Source organism: Scyliorhinus torazame, chromosome 21, assembly GCF_047496885.1.
Source record: "Scyliorhinus torazame isolate Kashiwa2021f chromosome 21, sScyTor2.1, whole genome shotgun sequence".
NCBI lineage: Eukaryota > Metazoa > Chordata > Chondrichthyes > Carcharhiniformes > Scyliorhinidae > Scyliorhinus > Scyliorhinus torazame.
In genome coordinates this window covers 106,024,961-106,043,171 of record NC_092727.1, presented here as the reverse complement: position 1 = coordinate 106,043,171, position 18,211 = coordinate 106,024,961, and the positions used below count along the sequence as shown (strand labels likewise).

The following is an 18,211-nucleotide window of genomic DNA, read 5'->3' as shown; positions in this document are numbered from 1 at the left end:
GCCAAATGGTGTACAGCCCCCAAAACAGTGAATGAATGACCAGTTAATCTGACCCTTGCGTAGATTCGTGAGTTACACGAATAACACAGCAGCATACCCTGTTCTTGCCTGTATTTTAAAAGTTTGCCACTGAAAGCACATTTCTTAATTTTTTGTTCCAAAATGCATTACTTCATATTTTTCTAACTGAATTTGCCACATCAGTCTACCCAATAGAAAATCCAAGCCCCCCTGTAGTCTTTAGCAGAGTTTGTCATATATCCAAATTTATGTCATCAGCAATTATGTACAGTATTCCTTTGCTTCCAAAGACCAGATCATTCATATATTAAGTAAATAAGATCTTGCATACAACAGAAGTACAAAAGTGTATTATACGAAGTTAGGTCGAAGTTGACACGACTTTCTTAAAGGCTTAGTGTCTCTCATTTATACACGTGGATGGTCGATTAGCTTGGCAGGGATACAAGATCATATTGAACTCGCTGTATCTGGGAAGCTGTGTTAGAAAACTCACCAATGGGAGAATTAATTTGCAGATCCTTAATTAATAGCATACTCGCTGTGCAAGTAACTTACTGCTGTTTCTATGGACTGTTATAAGGGTTGCTGTTTATAATGCTTTTAAAGTAAAACACCTTGCAAATATAAATCAATTTCTCCAGTTGAACATAAATGTTTATTTAAGTGCAGTTAGAGAGGTAAACAGGGCAGAGGAATCAATTTGCTCATCAGGTTGGCATATAGGCCAGCTGCTCGCTAAGCCTCCCTTATCCCGAATGCCATGTTTCCATGTAGTTGCTGGCTTTAAACTTCCCATGGGTAGGTGATAGTTTACAATCTCCCCCAGCAGTAACATTTAATTCACTTAATATTTTTTTATTTTAATAAACATTTTATTGAGGTATTTCTGGTATAGAAACAACAAAATAAATAAGATACATGAAACCATAAACATAGTGCAAAAACCTTTACCTTTCGTACAGGTCCCACCCTTATTACCCCCCTACTCTAACCTAAACTACCCCCCCCCCCCCGCCCCGTCTGCTGCCGATTAATTTTCCGCAAGGAAGTCGACAACGGTTGCTACCTCTGGGTGAACCCTAACAGTGAACCTCTCAAGGCGAACTTAATTTTCTCCATACAGAGAAAGCTAGCCATGTCCGATAGCCAGGTTTCCGACTTCGGGGGCTTTGGGTCCCTCCATGCCAATAGTATTCGTCTCCGGGCTACCAGAGAAGCAAAGGCCAGAACATCTGACTCTTTCTCCTCCTGGATTCCCGGATCTTCCGACACTCCGAAAATCGCCACCTCTGGGCCCAGCGCCACCCTTGTTTTTAAAACCTAGGATATGACGTCCGCAAACCCCTGCCAAAATCCCCAAAGCTTTGGACATGTCCAGAACATATGGACATGTTTCGCTGGTCCTCCCGCGCATTTTGTCCACCCCAAAGAATCTGCTCATCCGGACCACTGTCATGTGAGCCCGGTGCACAACCTTAAACTGTATCAGGCTGAGCCTGGCACATGTTGCAGACGCGTTGACTCTACTCAACGTGTCTGCCCATAAACCATCCTCCTCCCACTACGCTTCAGCTCCTCGGTCTGCATCTCCTCCGACCCCATAAGCTCCTTATAGATGTCCGAGATGCTCCCCTCCCCTACCCACCCTCTGGAAATTACCCGGTTGAATCCCCCTCAGCGGTAGGAGCGGGAAGGTTGCCACCTGTTTACGAAGGAAGTCCCGCACCTGCAAGTATCTGAATTTGTTTCCTCTCGCCAGCCCAAACTTTTCCTCCAGCACCCTCATACTCGGAAAGCTCCCCTCTATGAACACATCCCCCATCCTCTCAATCCCCATTCTCCGCCATACCTTGAACCCCCCATCCATACTCCATGGGGCAAACCGGTGATTATCACAAATTGGGGCCCAGACCGATGCTCCCACTGCTCCCACATGTCGCCTCCACTGGCCCCAAACTCTCAGGGCTGCCACCACCACAGGGCTGGTGGGAGTACCGCGCGGCAGGGACAGCAGAGGCGCAGTTACCAACGCCCCCAGACTGGTGCACTTACAAGAAGCCGCCTCCATATGCACCCTCGCCGACCCCTAATTTACTTAATATTAGCCTATCAGCAAACTTCCAAGTTGAGCAACCAATCAGACGTATTCACGATTTCCAGCTTTTTCTCCCTCAATTATGATCAAGGCCCTGGTTTCTGTTGTGACATGGTTCCACTGATCCTCCCAGTTTCATATCGCTGTGAACTGCTGATTCTGCAGATTTGAGAGTTTTGGGGATGCAGGTCATCACAGGGTGACTATCCTATCAACACCTTCATGCACCTTTCCAATGGAGTCACTCAGCTGCAACTTAAAGCGAGAACCACGTACAACTGTTTCCCTTGCTTAGCCGAGGAGATGCAGCCTCATTGCTGCACACTGTAGTCTGGCGATTAAGAGTAGGACCTTCTTGTCTGTAGACTGAAGAGTTTATCAACATTTTATGACAGTTTTGCGGCACCACAAGTTACATATGAGTATTCTGGAGTCTCTAGCATTGTGGAAGCCTTTTTGTTCAGCAGACTGGAGTTCTTTTCACCCTCATGCCATGATTTAAATTGGCAGCATATTAAACTTTGCTGAATATTTTACATTTTAAAAACAAATACATTAGATGATTGGAGACATAGACACATTTCGCCAGAAACAAATTAATTTATTTACACAAACACAAATGTTATAACATGATACAAAATACTGGACTCCAAACAATACAGAAAAGGGAAGATGGAGTGAGAGAGGGAGAAGGAAATCTGAGATTCACATTAGTTTGAATGTGACAAAAATTATAAACAACTGCTACGACACAATACTGTTAATAAATCACTATCCACACACTTAGCACTTCACCTAAGTACAGACATTAAACTTATTGACAATTCTATTAGTGACACTGGGTGGTGTCAATGGATACAAAAACAATAAAAATGTGGTTTAAATGTAAATTTAACAATTTTTGTAGTTACACATTTGAAAGTAAATTCAAATAGGTTGTTGCCAACATAGCAAGGAAATGGTTATAGACAGACTGTTTCACCACATCGATATATCCATCCTCCAGTAGATTCTAGATAAAGGCTTTTACCTCATTGGAACAAGTATATATCAAGGCAGAATAAAATTAACAGGAAAAAAATGTTCCATAGTCAATTATGGTTACCAAAACTGTATTGGTGAAAAGGTTACAGCAACACAGTACAATTTAATACACAAGCCATATCTGCACTCTGCTGTTATACAGTGTAATGAATGTTATCAAAACTTGCTTCTTTGTTCCTCCAACAGAGATATCTATTTTAATTATAAATTTGAACACCAAGCTATACCCCAGTGGATAATCTAGCGTAAGGAGTTTTGGCGAAGCAACCTTTGCACCTGGAGAGAACCCTGGAGGAAAATAATGACTGTAAAAATGCTTAATGAACCAGGTAGCTAATTAGAATGGCCTTTTCAGTTTTGCTCTTTTAAAATATTGGATTTGATTCTGTTTGATGGAACAAAAAATATTATGAAGCAAGTCAATCTATCACTAAAATCTACAGGATAGGCTCTGGAAGAAGCATTTTCCAGACACTAGGCACACATTGGGGGGAAAAAAAAAAAAATCAATATTTGTACAGGAAACCCAGTTTCACTGTTTAAAACACATTACTTTCTCCATCTTACAGCTGAGCAGTCATGCTATATTCATCTTTAAACTGTATTTAAAACAATGTAACAGCACAATTTTTTGTACAAACATTAAGATCTGAACAAATAATTTAAGCAACCTCCCATCTTCACCCCAATCCTGTACATTTATACGGTCGCCACGAAATCTACATTTCGTTTCAAATCGCACTAACTTTAGCTAAGGAAATTGTTCCTTTCATCTTGAAAGCTAATACCTTAATGCTGCAGCATTCTCATGGTCAGAAAAGCCCATCCAGTGGACCCCTAAATCAAAGCAACTTCTTGTTAAAACTTTCCATCACTTCATAAATAAAGGAATGAAAACAGGATTCAACTAAAACTAAGAGGAATGTACGCACAACTGTTAAAAACCGGAATCTTCAATAGATTCCAGCTTAGACTTTAACATTACGATATCCACCCAAAGTCATTATTGAAAAAGTTATAGTATTTATCCACCCAAACAGCAGCAAATCTATGAATTTAAACAATATATTCTATATATACAATATTTATATTGTATGTCTTTAAGCCAGAAATGTAAAATATATTTTGTTTACTAAAATACATCAAATACCAAGCTGCTTGCGTGAAAAAAACACCATTTTACAAAATTCACGCCAATGTTGCAGATGGCAAGTAAAGCTTCATTTACTGTTGTGAAATGCATGTACTGCACTTGTATTACCTTCTACGGCCAACCCAAGTACGGCAGCAAATCTTTAGTTAACCTGTATTGAGAGGCCCAGCCCTTCACTTCAAACATTTACAGATTCACTGAATCAATCTTATAGCTGTCTGTCTACTGTTTACAACACCTACCATGTACAACACAGTTCCAGTCTGTCATTCAAGGTCTCTTTGATGTTATTTTCTATTTGTGTGAGTATTAGTTTAACAGCAGGACGAAGTCCACAAACATTCATTCAGTCATGGTGTCTCTCACCTATTTCTCATCTAGTAACACAACTTTGTTTTCTACTGGTGAACCTATAAAACCTACCTCTCTACAACCTTAACATTATTAAATATTTTGTTTTTGCACAAACTAATTTGTGAAACCCCTTCATTCTTTTACCAGGGCCCGCAACTTGGTTTCTTAATAAACTATTTTATGTAGTCTTGGATTATCTGCTAAGGTAGTAAAAAGTTTTGACCTTTAAAACACTAAATCGACATTCTTTAAAATTTAGTGCGTCATGAAATGGGTGAAATCTCCCATCCACTGTCCAACTAATTCAATCATTTTGCTTACTGAGCGATCCTCCGCAAGCCTTTAGAAAAATGAATCTGTACAACTTGTACTGCATAACACATCTGTTCAGTCACACAAAAAATTATCAGGGTTATCAATTTGCTTCCATCTGGACATTAAATGTAATGCCACAATTTAACAACCATTGTACCCGCACTGTTAAAAGCCTGCTAACTTAATTAGTTTGCTTTCTAGCTTCAGAAAAGCATTAAGATAAAACATATATCATTAATGGCCTTCTTGATTGAAATGTATGGACTAAATTCTACCAATTATGAGTTAGATGCTCAAATTAATCACTACTCTCTGTGAAGGAAAATAGTTAAAAGAACCTCTTAGAAATTCAGCTGAAAATATTCCAAAGTTAGACCTGCAGTCTGAAAAACTCAGTCTGGTTCTCCTTTCTGGGTGAACCACAATACAATAGCAAACAGCAGACCATCTTACCAAGCAGAAACTGCAATCTCCTTAAACAGGTATTAGGAGTAAAAAAAAAGACAAAAATAACAATTTTCAGAATATATAAACAATAAAATTGTATGAAAATTATATTGAGTTAACTTCTTTTTAAATTTAAAGCTTTTAAGGTAACAAAGAACAAGGGAACCAAAATTAGGCTTCTTTAAACAGCAACCAGAGAACCTCAAAGGATATACACGACAATATTACAAGACTATTTACACAACTAAACAAAACAAAACTTATCAAGATAACAATTGGTCATCAGCAAATACACAAATAAAGTTTAAGAAATATTACAAAAAAGAAATAAATAAATCAAACCAAATGTTTATACAGAGAGGGCTATTGTTCATCATTGTGATTAAAAGTAGCTGAAGATTTTTCAATCGGGTGACCATGTCATTTTTGACTATGTTCCAAAAACCAACAGCAGTATTTCACTGATGTAAATTAAGGCATTTAAAAATGAAGTTGTGAGTTTCAACCACTTTTTAAAAAAAAGGCACAAATTTCCTTTCAATTCTCCTGACAAAATTTTTATGCTGCTTCCTCTCCATCCCTTTTTCTTTCCTGCTTTTCAACATCCTCCAGGAAGCAGGCTTATCAACTCTCATAAGCATTTCAAACGTTAACATCTTACCACTGCACTTAGGCTAGGGATCTGAAATCAAAGCCTCAAGTGTTTTGTAACCTTTAAAACATCATTCTCCCTTAAGGGAGAACAGATGAACTTTGAAGAAATACAAAGCTGCGGTGTCCCTTTAAACTCTTCCAATTTCAGGTCTTCAAATACAGACAGATTGGCTAGTGAATCTAGCTTGAAGACTAGATGTTTTTCACAACAGTTCAAGTTCAATACAATAACACTGTCAGAGGCAGACAATGGACACTGTATGTCTGATAGACTTTAAAGGAGGTTACAAGAAAGATTCACACAGGTGACAGTAATATGACCATTGGCACTTTACATTGCTGGCTCTTCTTCCATTGGTTCATCCCCTTGCCTAAAGAAATAGAAAAATAAGTAAAATGTACAAAGGTTCTTTCTAAATCTTACAACATAAGTGATCGGGAACAGAAAGCTACAAAGTTTTGTAGCACTTTTTTCAATACACCTTTACGATACTTTAATGCCGCTTAATGTTCCATATTCAGCCTAAACAACCCAGTCGAGCAATGAAGAAAATTAATATCTTCTGGGTGAATATCTATCCAGAAATTCAAAACTAAAAAACAAAATCAGCACATTTGCTATTTTCTCTTAGCAGGACTGTAGGGTTTAAATTTATTTAGACAACTTCTATAAATATTGTTGGATGATAAACAAAGGAAGGAAGATCACAGATCACATACTCTCTCTTGAAGGGTAGTTAAAAAGTTGCATAGAACCAATTTTTGTGACAGTCAGAAATGGAGATTTCAGGAATCATTTAGTCAGAAAATTCAATTCGGGTGGAAGTAGGTAAAATTCTTAGAATAAAATCTATTCCTGATAATTCAAAAAATTGTTTGCATTAAAATTGTTCAGTTATCCAGTCTTGTGAATTAATCGATGTAAATCAAACAAAGTTGGAATACAATGCTAAAAAAAGAAAATTATCAGATTACATTTAAGTAATTATAAATATTTACATATTACTAAGTTGTAGACTGTATTTTAAACCTCCAAATTACTAAGAGGAAACAGAAATGGAAGATTACATGGACACATCTTGGCCAGGAACTGAATAAATTTAAGTGAGCTTTTATACAAAGAAAGGCTATTTAGGGCTACCATGGAAACTAGTCCAATGGCCTCACCTAGACTTGACAAACTTACAGCTTTAAAGCCCATGTGTTATGAGGTCAAGACCACTAGTTGTTTGAACATGGCATCACATCTGGAACTATCAAGTATTCTATTTATACAATGAAATCAGTGCTAAGCAATGCCAGCAGATATTAAAATGTAATGTTTCAAAGTCAACTGTACATAAACCAATCCATCTGGTGTTGGATCTGATAGGTTCTGAAACTTAAATGTATGGATTCCCCCCCCCATCAAGGAGCATTAATTCTTCAAAAACTAAAGGTTCCCGCGATAGCTCAGAAAGGTAATTCAGTGAGAGGCTGAGCCAATAAGATTCCAGGTTTGACCCTAGTTTGTTATCTGCTCTCAGCAGGAGTGGCAACAGGGTGCAACAAATCAGTTGCTGTGTTTCTGGATCAGTGAGAGAAGAAAAGTGTGATTCCTCTGATTGATGTTCTACGGTTAGTTTTTCAAAGTACAAGTGCACAAACACTGAATGAAGGTCAGATTAGGCATGGCTGCAATGATTGCAAGATCAAATAGACTGCCTATATTGGAGGGTAATTTGCCACTGATGAAATAAAGCCCAGTGATGAACTAATGCTTCTATGTGAGAAAGCCTAAGTGACTATTGACATTTCTGCAAGTTACACCACTGTTGTCAGCAGTCAATATGGGGTTGAAGGTTGAAATCTTGTAGAATTTGCCAATTCTTCATTGGTGCATCTTCTAATGAGTTAAGCTGTTGATAAAGCTGGATTCTGAGTGGCAATCAGGTCAAAAATCCAAAACAGTATCCAAATTCATAAGGACCTGCAAGGCGTCCTCACAAAATCCCTTTCTCTGCTGTTAACGCTATACTGATGCAGATTGCTGAAGCACACAAAATGACTTTTGAAGAGAATACAGGCATTCAGATAATGAGGTGAATGAACTATGGACATGGTTTGTCACAGATTTATCTCCAGATTTGTTGGAGACTCTGCCACTTGACAATTACTTTTAACTCAAAAATTTCCATGTTTACCAAGCACATTTCTCATAGGGCAACAGTCATTTACTTCAGAAGCTGCCAGGAATCCAGAGAGCAGAAAGCAACATTACTGCCTGTGGGAACACAGATTTAGACACTTATGCCATGCTGGGAATAGCCCCACCATATTAATGAGTAAGGGCCGCAGGCCATAATCATAGCTATAGTGATCTCGAGATACCATTTAAAGTGCTGGCAAATCAAAAGGCAAAATCTCCTTACATCTGATCCTACCACAAATAGTACTTTTATGAAGAAAGAAAAACTGGATGATGGGTTGACAGGTCTCATTTGCTGAGCCATACCAATTGCCTAATACCATGAACAAATGAAATTGCTAAACAGATTAACCTCAAATTAAGTCAATTTAGCAGCACCTCGTCCACAAATGACGGGAATAGCCAAGTACATTTTTTTTCCAAAAAGCAACTGTGCTGATTACTTAATACTACTATTAAAAAAAAAAAAGGTGAGGGATGTTTGTGACCGTATTTGAGGAGCTGTTCGTCGAGGTGGGGGTGGGGGGGGGGGGGGGAGATAAAGAGAAAAAAAAATCTGTACAGACGTATAGATGATTGCTGGGAAGTATGTTTCCAAGAGTGTTTATTTGCTGTAACCTGTTTTGATACATGTTTGTAATAAAATACATTAAAACATTTTTAAAAAAAACAAGTTTGGTGACAAGTTACCTGGCCTCTGGTTCAGAATTGCTCTGTGCAGTGTCTACTGACAGAGAGGCTAATGCTGTAACCGTTTCTGCTTCTTCTGTTTCATGCTTTTGGGCCTCAAGCAGCGAGTAGCCGACAGTGGAAGCATAGCGCTTCACCGAACTCCAGTGTTTACCTGGAAGTCAAATCACAATGGCTTGGAACATTTGTTCAAACGTTTAACTTCAATGGGTTGTATCTAACTAGTATGATAGAATCATAGAATTTACAGTGCAGAGCTATAACCAATACATAGTGTAAATAAATACAATTGTTGCAAGAGTATAAAATATGAAAACTGCATACACGCAAACATTAAACAACCTTTCTCCAATCAAGGTAGAGAAGACAATTAAGAGAATGATTACAATCATTTCAGATCACAACCATGCCTGATCTTATTCTCACCCCACCTTTTTGTGTGCACACTTTCCAGACGTTTGACTCTCTAACCCTTTAAAAAAATATATATTTTATTCCAAACAGTCAAATATATATCAACACATAACACCTCAAAATAAACATGGTACATACAGTTTGTTCATTTTCCCCCCCCTTTTAATCTCCAACTCCCCCCCACCCCCCCTCCAAACAAGCAATTCCTCAAAATCGGACAGAAAAGGCCCCACCACAGATAAAACCTCTCCTAAGGGCGAAATTTATCTTCTCCAGCCTAAGAAATTCATGTAAATCCCCTAACCAGGCCGCAACCCCTGGCGGCACTGCCGACCTTCAGTTCAATAATATCCGTAGCCGGGCAATCAAAGGGGCGAAGCGAAGGACACAAAATTTGCCCTCTTCCCCTCCTCCAACCTGGCGCCTTGGACACCCAAAAAATTGCCACCAGAGGACATAGCATCATCTTAACCCCCCACAATCCCAGACAATCTCTTGAACACCTCCTCCCAAAAGCTGTCCAGTTTTGTACACTCCAAGAACATGTGAGCATGGTTCGACTCTCTAACCCTATTCCAGGATTGTTGTGGCAGAGGTCAGCTAACCAATCATCAGAGACAAGAATCGATAGAACACTACATGCACGCTGGCATTACCAACTAAACCACTGGAATGCTTTAATAATGCCTTAATTCACAAATTGAGCTGGGACTGCACAGCACTATCATTGCTAGTCTGGAGTAACTCAGGGCCATTATATAGTTGAACGTGTCTGTTCTATTGACTGGTGCTGAGGAAGCTGCCTAAGTAAAGGACAGATTACACTGTAGAGAAGTGCTTCAATTGGAGGCAGTTCTGTGCATGACACTGAGCTTGACCTGTTTATATTGCCAAACTGATTTCAGAGCACTGGTGGCAACATAGCAACAACTGCCCATGCATCTTTGTGATTGTCAAGCAACTGCAAACATTCAAGTTCCACAAATGTTGTGGCTTTCAACAGTCTCTGAAACTGATGGTCGACAAAGGTCAGGAATGCAAAACTTCATATGGGCGTGCTAAGCGCTCAGAACAAATGACAATGATGCACATGGCTGTTCATGTACACTCCTAGTGGCTTAGGTTTGGAGTGAATGCTCCCCTTGAGGTGATGCTCCGCACTGCGGGCCGTGCCACCATTGGTTAATTTTCATGACAACAAGTCAGGACTGCAATTGTTGGCAGCGTTATAACAAAGGCTGCATGAAAGAGCTGTAATTTGGGAATTTAATGGTGAATTTGTTCAAGTCAAGATTTTGAAACAGTTTTGAAACAAGTACAAGGACAAATAATTCACCAGCATTATTCTCATACAACCTTACGCATAAGATGTTCAATCATATCAGCGCTTAAGCACAGCAAGACAACTTACTCTGAATTTCAATAACCTTTTCTAGTGATGCTATAGCATTTCCATTGGGTTTTTGTTGAAGTATTTCTTGCGGAAGAGGATCAAGCTTGCAAGTAAAAATGAATAATACACCATTATATAAACACATATTAATTAATCCATCATTGTCTGGCAATAAATAACCATGAAAGTTTTATTTTCTGATTTCATTACAAAAAATAAATTTTATTGCCCATCTGTCACTTTAAGTTCCGAAAGTTATTGTTTCCTACGATCTGAATTTGTAATGCACATTTACCCACTCAAAAGTTACAGGTATGTTTGTTTGTAAAACAAATAGGATTGTTATGGGAAAAATTCTAACGTCCCAAAGACTCAATGAGAATTTAGCTGAATCACTGTTTTTTAATGACAATATTATCTTTAAAATACATTCACCATTTCAGTATATCAAGCAAGGATTGTCAGTTTAGCACCTCTGCCTGTTAAGTTAAAGTAGTATGTTTACAGCGTGATCTGGTTTTGATTTTGACTGCGCATACCTCATTACCCAGCAGGGCCGAAACACAGGACTCGGATGCATCACAGATGGCAGTGAGATCATGTCCTCCTTCCAAAGCAAGAACCACACGTCCTGCAGCTAGCTTCATCAGCTGTTTGGTCAGGTAGCCAAAACCTGGGAGAGCAATGCGTATGAGGTACACAGATTAACATCTACGGAACAACTTTCTTTTCTCAAATTAATTTTCTACGTAAGGCATTTGAGAATGGTTTGTATGGAAATACACCCCATCATTAAATGAAATCGTGCCCTTGAATATAATTTAGGATAATTAAAAACATACAGCAATGTAAAATTACTCTTCTTGCCTAATCCTTTGAAAACACAGATATTTATGTACATAATGGTGATTTTGTTCATATTTCAAACTTACTTTATTTTAGTTTGTCAAAATCTATGATACAATATAGAAGTCTTTTATTATTTTACTGTCAGTTTGCCTTCGGCGGCTTCCTTTCATCTATGAAAGATGATGGACATGCAGCATACAATCCATTTCAGAAGGGGGAGGGGAGGGAGTCTTCCACCAGCTGCTAAGGCAGCAATTGCACACCCACATCCCCCAGGGTGCTAGGCTGGACACCTAGTTTATTAGTCCAGTGACATTACCACAACACCATCTTTGCCGATGGCTGAAGAGGCCAATCATTGAGAGGCAGGTTCTGCCACAATTACCGCACATAAAGTAGCCACTGGTCAGAGTGGTGATGCATGTCAGCCAACAGGAGTCACCATTTTGCTCTGTCATCAATTAGTGACCCCCAGGCACGATAATCAATGTTTAGGGGCTACAGGTCACGCTTCCAAGCTTCCTTGAAGCAGAGCTTTGGGCATCCCACTGGTCGTCTGGCTCCAGCTACTTCACCATACAGAAAGTCCTTGGGAATGCAACTGTCTTCCATGCTACAGATGTGCCCAAGCCAACAATGCTGCGGCCTGTTTGATTTGCGCTAATAAGCCAGGGAGCTCTGGATTTGAAAGGGCTGCTGCATTTGCGACTTTATCTTGCCACAGATAGCAGAGACGGAAAATTGTTGAGATTCTTTTCTTGATATCTGTAAGTCATCAGTGTTTCATAGCCAGGCAACAAGGTGCTTCAAACTCAGGCTTTAAATGGTGGCATGGTACTGCCTCATATCACCAGGGACCTGGGTTCAATTTGTGCTTTGGGTGACGGTCTGTGTGGAGTTTTCACACTCTCCTTGTGTCTGCGCGGGTTTCCTCCGGGTGCTCCAGTTTCCTGCCACAATCCAGAGATGTGCAGGTTAAGTGGATTGGCCATGCTAAAGTGCCCCTTAGTGTTCAGGGATGTGCAGGTTAGGTGGGATTACAAGGTTGGGGCGGGGGAGCGGGCCTACGTAGTGTGCTCTTTCGGAGGGTCGGTGCAGACCCGATGGCTGAATGGCCACCGTCTACATTGTAGGGATTCTATGGTTTAAACCATCAGCTTGGTTCAAAGGACCAGCTCTTTGTTACTCCATGTGCATTTTGTGTATTGGCCTAAGGTGGTTTTATATAGTTTTCCAGTTCTACCACATACAAATAGTCCACCAATTTGGGTGTTGAAAGATGGTGGAATCAATTGTTTCCCCACTAACATATATAACACTACAAACAGTATGATGAATCTGGATGCCATTTAATGAATTGTCCATTTACAGCTGAATTAAATGAAAAGATCAAAGCTATTCGATATTCATCAATCTTTTCTGATTTGCACCCTCTTTGTCATATCAATACGCAAGTTTAAGACAAAATTTGATTTGCGACAGGCTTTTAAGAACAGTGTGACCAGTGTACCTAAAAACAAAAGCTTCCAGTTCCACAGCTTATGCAAAAGAAGAAGAAACAGTTATGAAGTGCTCTACATTCTAACCAGGTTTAAATAGGACCAGTAATGGTCTGTGTAGTTTTGAAAGGACTCTATATGCTTCTTTGTAACAAGGCATCTTCATTGGTATGTTGAAACAGTTCCCTCAAACCATTGCTCTTTCAGAATTAGATCAAAGATAATGAAAGAAGGGCAGCACGGTGGCGCAGGGGGTTAGCCCTGCTGCCTCACAGCGCCGAGGTCCCAAGTTCGATCCTGGCTCTGGGTCACTGTCCATGTGGAGTTTGCACATTCTCCCTGTGTTTGCGTGGGTTTCGTCCCCACAACCCAAAGATGTGCAGGGTAGGTGGATTGGCCATGCTAAATTGCCCCTTAATTGGAAAAATGAATTGGGCACACTAAATTTATTTTAAAAAAGATAATGAAAGAATATGCACAATACAAAACATTACAGCTTTATAAGACCATGAATTATTTATTACAAAAAGCTGTAATGTATGGATTAACCTTCAATAGCAGCCAATATAAAATGGATAACAGTTTTGTATCAAAGAGCATGTGGTTGCTCTGTTCCTAGAATCCTACTGGGTGCAAATGGAAAAGGTACAGCACTGCACAGTACATACATCGCCACATTCAACTAAGGGCTTTCTCTACAGCTATTTTATATTGGACATTGTTGAGCTCAGATTCTGGGAGATTAGCATCAATGAACCAGTTGATTATACAAGTACTATGCAAAAAAAAGCCGACCATCGTGAATCTGGACTAAGTGAACTAGAGGCTGCACTGTAAACGGCAGAAACCAGCTAATTTTCTTCTTTATTCTTTCATGAGCGTCGCTGGTAAGGCCAGCATTTGTTGCTTATCCCCCATTGTCCTTGAACTGAGCGGCTTGCTGTTTTACACAGGGTGGATAAGAGCAAACCATGGTAAGGTAGCAGATTTCCTTTCCTAAAGGATGTTATGGGTTAACAAATTCTGCTATTGTGGGTTCATAGTGGCAATCTGTCACTTGATGCAGAACCAGATGTGTTTTTACAACCATTGATGATAGTTGTCATGGTCACCATGGGTGGCACGGTGGCACACAGTGGTTAGCACAGCTGCCTCAGATCGCCAGGGACCCGGATTTGATCCGAGCCTTGGGTGACTGGCTGTGTGGAGTCTGCACGTTCTCCCCGTGTCTGTGTGGGTTTCTTCCAGGTGCTGCGGTTTCCTCCCACAGTCCGAAGATGTTCAGGTTAGCTGTATTGGCTATGATCAATGGGTGGGGTCACAGATATAGGGCAGGGGAGTGGGCCTAGGTACAGTGTTCTTTTGGAAAGTGGCTGCAGACTCGATTCGCCGAATAGTCTCCTTCTGCACTGTAGGTATTCTAAGGATAGATACTAAGACTAATTTTATATTCCAGTATTATTCATTGAATTTAAATTCCACCAGCTGCCTTGATGGGATTTGAACCCACGTCCTCAGGCTTTGACCTCTGGATTACAAGTCCAGTGACAATACCACTATGTCCTCATCTCCCAGACGGTGATGGCTCATGGATGTTAGTCTCCCAAATTTCAACAAAACGAGCACTGTAAAAGCAGCTTATAGATGGAACTATGATTTAAATTTAACATTGGTAGCAGACGGAAGTGGAGAATCTAGAGGTAGCCAAAAAACTGGAAACCAACAACCTAACATAACACTGAAATTCTCCCAAAGTTGGGTTGATGGTGGGTCAGTCTTCCCACTGGCTGCTGGCATGAATTCCATTCTCATCTCATAAATGCTCATTAAAGCAGCTTCCGCTGGCATCCAGCCAGGCTTTCCATTCCTGCGTCACATCAGCTTGAAATGACGTCGGTCTAAAACCCGATTGCTAAAGAGTGGCATGCACAAGGCGGTCCTCAGTTAGCAAGAGACTTCAAGGCGAGTGCAACAACTTTCTGCCATAGTACTGTGCTGCTCCTGATGCACTGTTGGGGCAGACATGTTCCTGCCCTTCTTCTCCATGCTGAGCTGGTCTTCATGGATAGCATTGCTGCTGGACTTATGGACCCTTCCTTTGTCACTGTCTCTGATCAGTGCTTCTCCTGGGGCTGGGGGATACAGGTGCCACACACCTGTGTCTATCGGGACAGAACTCTGCTGCAGGACTCATGCTGCCACCGCATCAAGGGAGTGTAGTTCGACTAGGTGTAGCGAGGTGATAATGGGAGAGGGGTGGGTTGCCTGACCAAAACAAGGGGGTAGGCAATGTAGAAGGAGAGCTGTGCAAGGAGGAAGGGCAAGGGGTCCTTATGGCAGGCAGTGGGGGCATGAAGGTGGATGAAGAAGAGGAACAATGGAAGGCAGAGGGAAGGCCGAGGGGACAGAAGCTGGACCTCGATAAGGTTGCATGAACAGTTCACAAATAAGGGGGTCAAAGTGATACCACATTGTTTACTGGAAGGGGATGCACAAAGACTCCAGGCGTGGTGGATCGAGGTCCAAATGGGGCATGGGCTTCTCACAGGTGTTGGGTTAATTAGGCAGGTGGTTGAATCGAAGAATACACTTCTTCTTGAGACTTCTGGGCTTCTACAGACTGGTGAAGTTAGGTGAGGTGGAGTGCGTGACGTGAGTGTAGGGTAGTTTAAAATATGGCGCCGTGAGCTTCGAATCCGCCAGCTGATGACAGGCAGATAATTCAGCTGCTAGCCCACCAGCTGATTCAGAGGTGAATGATATCGCCGGAGCCGCCCACCTATTACCTCCCAGCCTCAAAATGAAAGAATTCCACCCTGCGTGTTGTGTTATTTAAACTTAAGACTTGTGTTGGTTTAGTGAGGCAGGTGGTTGAATCGAAGAATACACTTCTTCTTGAGACTTCTGGGCTTTTCCCTCTGGGTAGCTACCGGCTGCACAGTCTGGTGAAGTTAGCGAGCTGGAGTGAGCGACATGAGTGTAGGATGGTTTAAAATATGGCGCCGTGAGCTTCGAACCCGCCAGCTGATGACAGGCTGATGATTCAGCTGCTAGCCCACCAGCTGATTCAGAGGTGAATGATATCGTCGGAGCCGCCCACCTATCACCTCACAGTCTCAAAATTAAAGAATTCCATCCTATGGTCGTGTTATTTAAACTTAAGACTGTACTTTTAAGCAGCACGGTGGCACAGTGGGTTAGCACTGCGGCCTCACGGCGCCGAGGTCCCGGGTTCGATCCCAGCTCTGGGTCACTGTCCATGTGGAGTTTGCACGTTCTCCCCGTGTTTGCGTGGGTTTCGCCCCCACAACCCAAAATTGTGCAGGGTAGGTGGACTGGCCACGCTAAATTGCCCCTTAATTGGAAAAAATGAATTGGGTACTCTAAATTTAAAAAGAAGAAAAAAAAGACTGTACTTTTAAAATTGGAAGAAATAGTTCAATTTAATCGCACACATGCGTTTAATTAATTATGTTTTTTGTGTACTCAGTCAAACAGAGGGAAACGGAATTGCTTACTTATTAAAAGAAAATTTAACTTGTATTATACTTATCTCGGTTTGGTACTTGTAACAGTTTTAAAGTAGGACTGCAGGCTAAAATCACGAATTTTTAAGTTGGAAATTGTATTTTTAAAAATTTAGGGAGAATTTTAAATAAACAGGATGCAAAATAATTTCTGCAAAAAATTTGAACAGAAGCGGCATTCAGATGTTTAAAGCTGAAAAGAGAATTTCCTGTTTCGAGTACAGCGTGATAACAAAAATGCTGAAATCTGCACACTGGGTTATTTCTAAAGGTTGGAACCTTGGGTATGGTAAGATTCACATTACCTCCAAAAAAGTGATGCCAATGATTTAAAGCAGCAATTTTCAAATTTTTGGATGAGCCACGACAAACACTGCTACTCTCCTGGGAGCCCCCACCCAAACTACTGAAAAATATTCCCAGCTACCCAAAGGGAAAAAAAAGTATTATTGTTGCAGAAACTAGTTTATTCACATATGCATTCATCCATTGTGTTCTGCCTTAGGGAAGGTACTAACAACTCAAGCCTCATACAAGATACCTATAAATTTTATTTTGGAGTTCATTCTCCTAGGTGAGCCACGAAGCCTACTCAGCCCAAGCTATTATTTACGGTGGGACTGGGTTGACTTGCATTTATTATTTAAAAAATGAATTTAGATTACCCAATTAATTTTTTCCAATTAGGGGATAATTAGCATGTCCAATCCACCTACTCTGCACATCTTTGAGTTGTGGGGGGTGAAACCCATGTAAACACGGAGAGAATGTGCAAACTCCACATGGACAGTGACCTAGAGCCGGGATCGAACCTGGGACCTCGGCGCCGAGGCAACAGTGCTAACCTCTGCGCCACCGTGCTGCCCTGGTTGACTTGCACTCACTGGACACAAGTGCTTCTATCCAGTTCAGAGCTGCCATGGTTTCCCGTCGTTGGGGCTGCTGGAATAGGACCCACATCCTACCCCTCAGACTCAGGCATTACCAATGAGCCAGTGGTCATTCTGTCTGGACATTAAAGCTTATAAAGAAAAAACAACAACACTTGGAAATGAAGTGTGCCAGTAAAACCTGTCCGAACTGGTCTGGTATGTCTTGAAATTAAACTCCAGTATTAGTGGTGTTGGTAGTCCTGTTTTTTTTTAACTGGGATTTTCACATTTTGAACAGGATTTTTCCCTTCGAACTAACTTTCAGGATACAAAGTTTGGTGTTGCAACTTACACTTGGCTGTTGCAGAGTATCCACCAAGTGGTGAGGGATGTCCTTCCACAGCATCAAAGCCAGCAGACACCAGCACAACATCAGGAGAAAACTCATTGGCAATGGGCATCACGACAGTCCTAAAAAAAGTCAAATTGCATAATGTCCAACTGCAGATAAAACTATCTGTTTCATATTCAAAGGCTATATGTGACTATAATTGCAACAGCTGTCAGAAGCACTACTTAGTCTCTAGAATTTTTACTATTAACAGTTAAAAAGAAAGCACTGCACTCTTTTTTAATTTATCTCACTGGAACAGAGTTTACTTACTTTTAATTTTAAGTACTAACAGATTGGAC

General features: G+C 40.7%; 1 protein-coding gene across 7 annotated transcripts in view; it reads right to left on the bottom strand.

Annotated features, from left to right (window-relative positions):
- Positions 1-2,699: 2,699 nt before the first annotated feature.
- hdac5 (histone deacetylase 5) overlaps positions 2,700-18,211 on the bottom strand; it is a 438,550-nt gene continuing 423,038 nt past the window's right edge. For all 7 annotated transcript variants that reach the window (XM_072487170.1, XM_072487168.1, XM_072487171.1 and 4 more), the window contains 5 exons: positions 17,871-17,989; positions 11,311-11,444; positions 10,790-10,874; positions 8,965-9,118; positions 2,700-6,457 (listed from right to left, as the gene is read on the bottom strand). In XM_072487170.1, the coding sequence (XP_072343271.1) occupies positions 6,418-6,457; positions 8,965-9,118; positions 10,790-10,874; positions 11,311-11,444; positions 17,871-17,989 (532 nt within the window). In that variant the 3' untranslated portion in view covers positions 2,700-6,417. The remainder of the gene's footprint in view (positions 6,458-8,964; positions 9,119-10,789; positions 10,875-11,310; positions 11,445-17,870; positions 17,990-18,211) is intronic.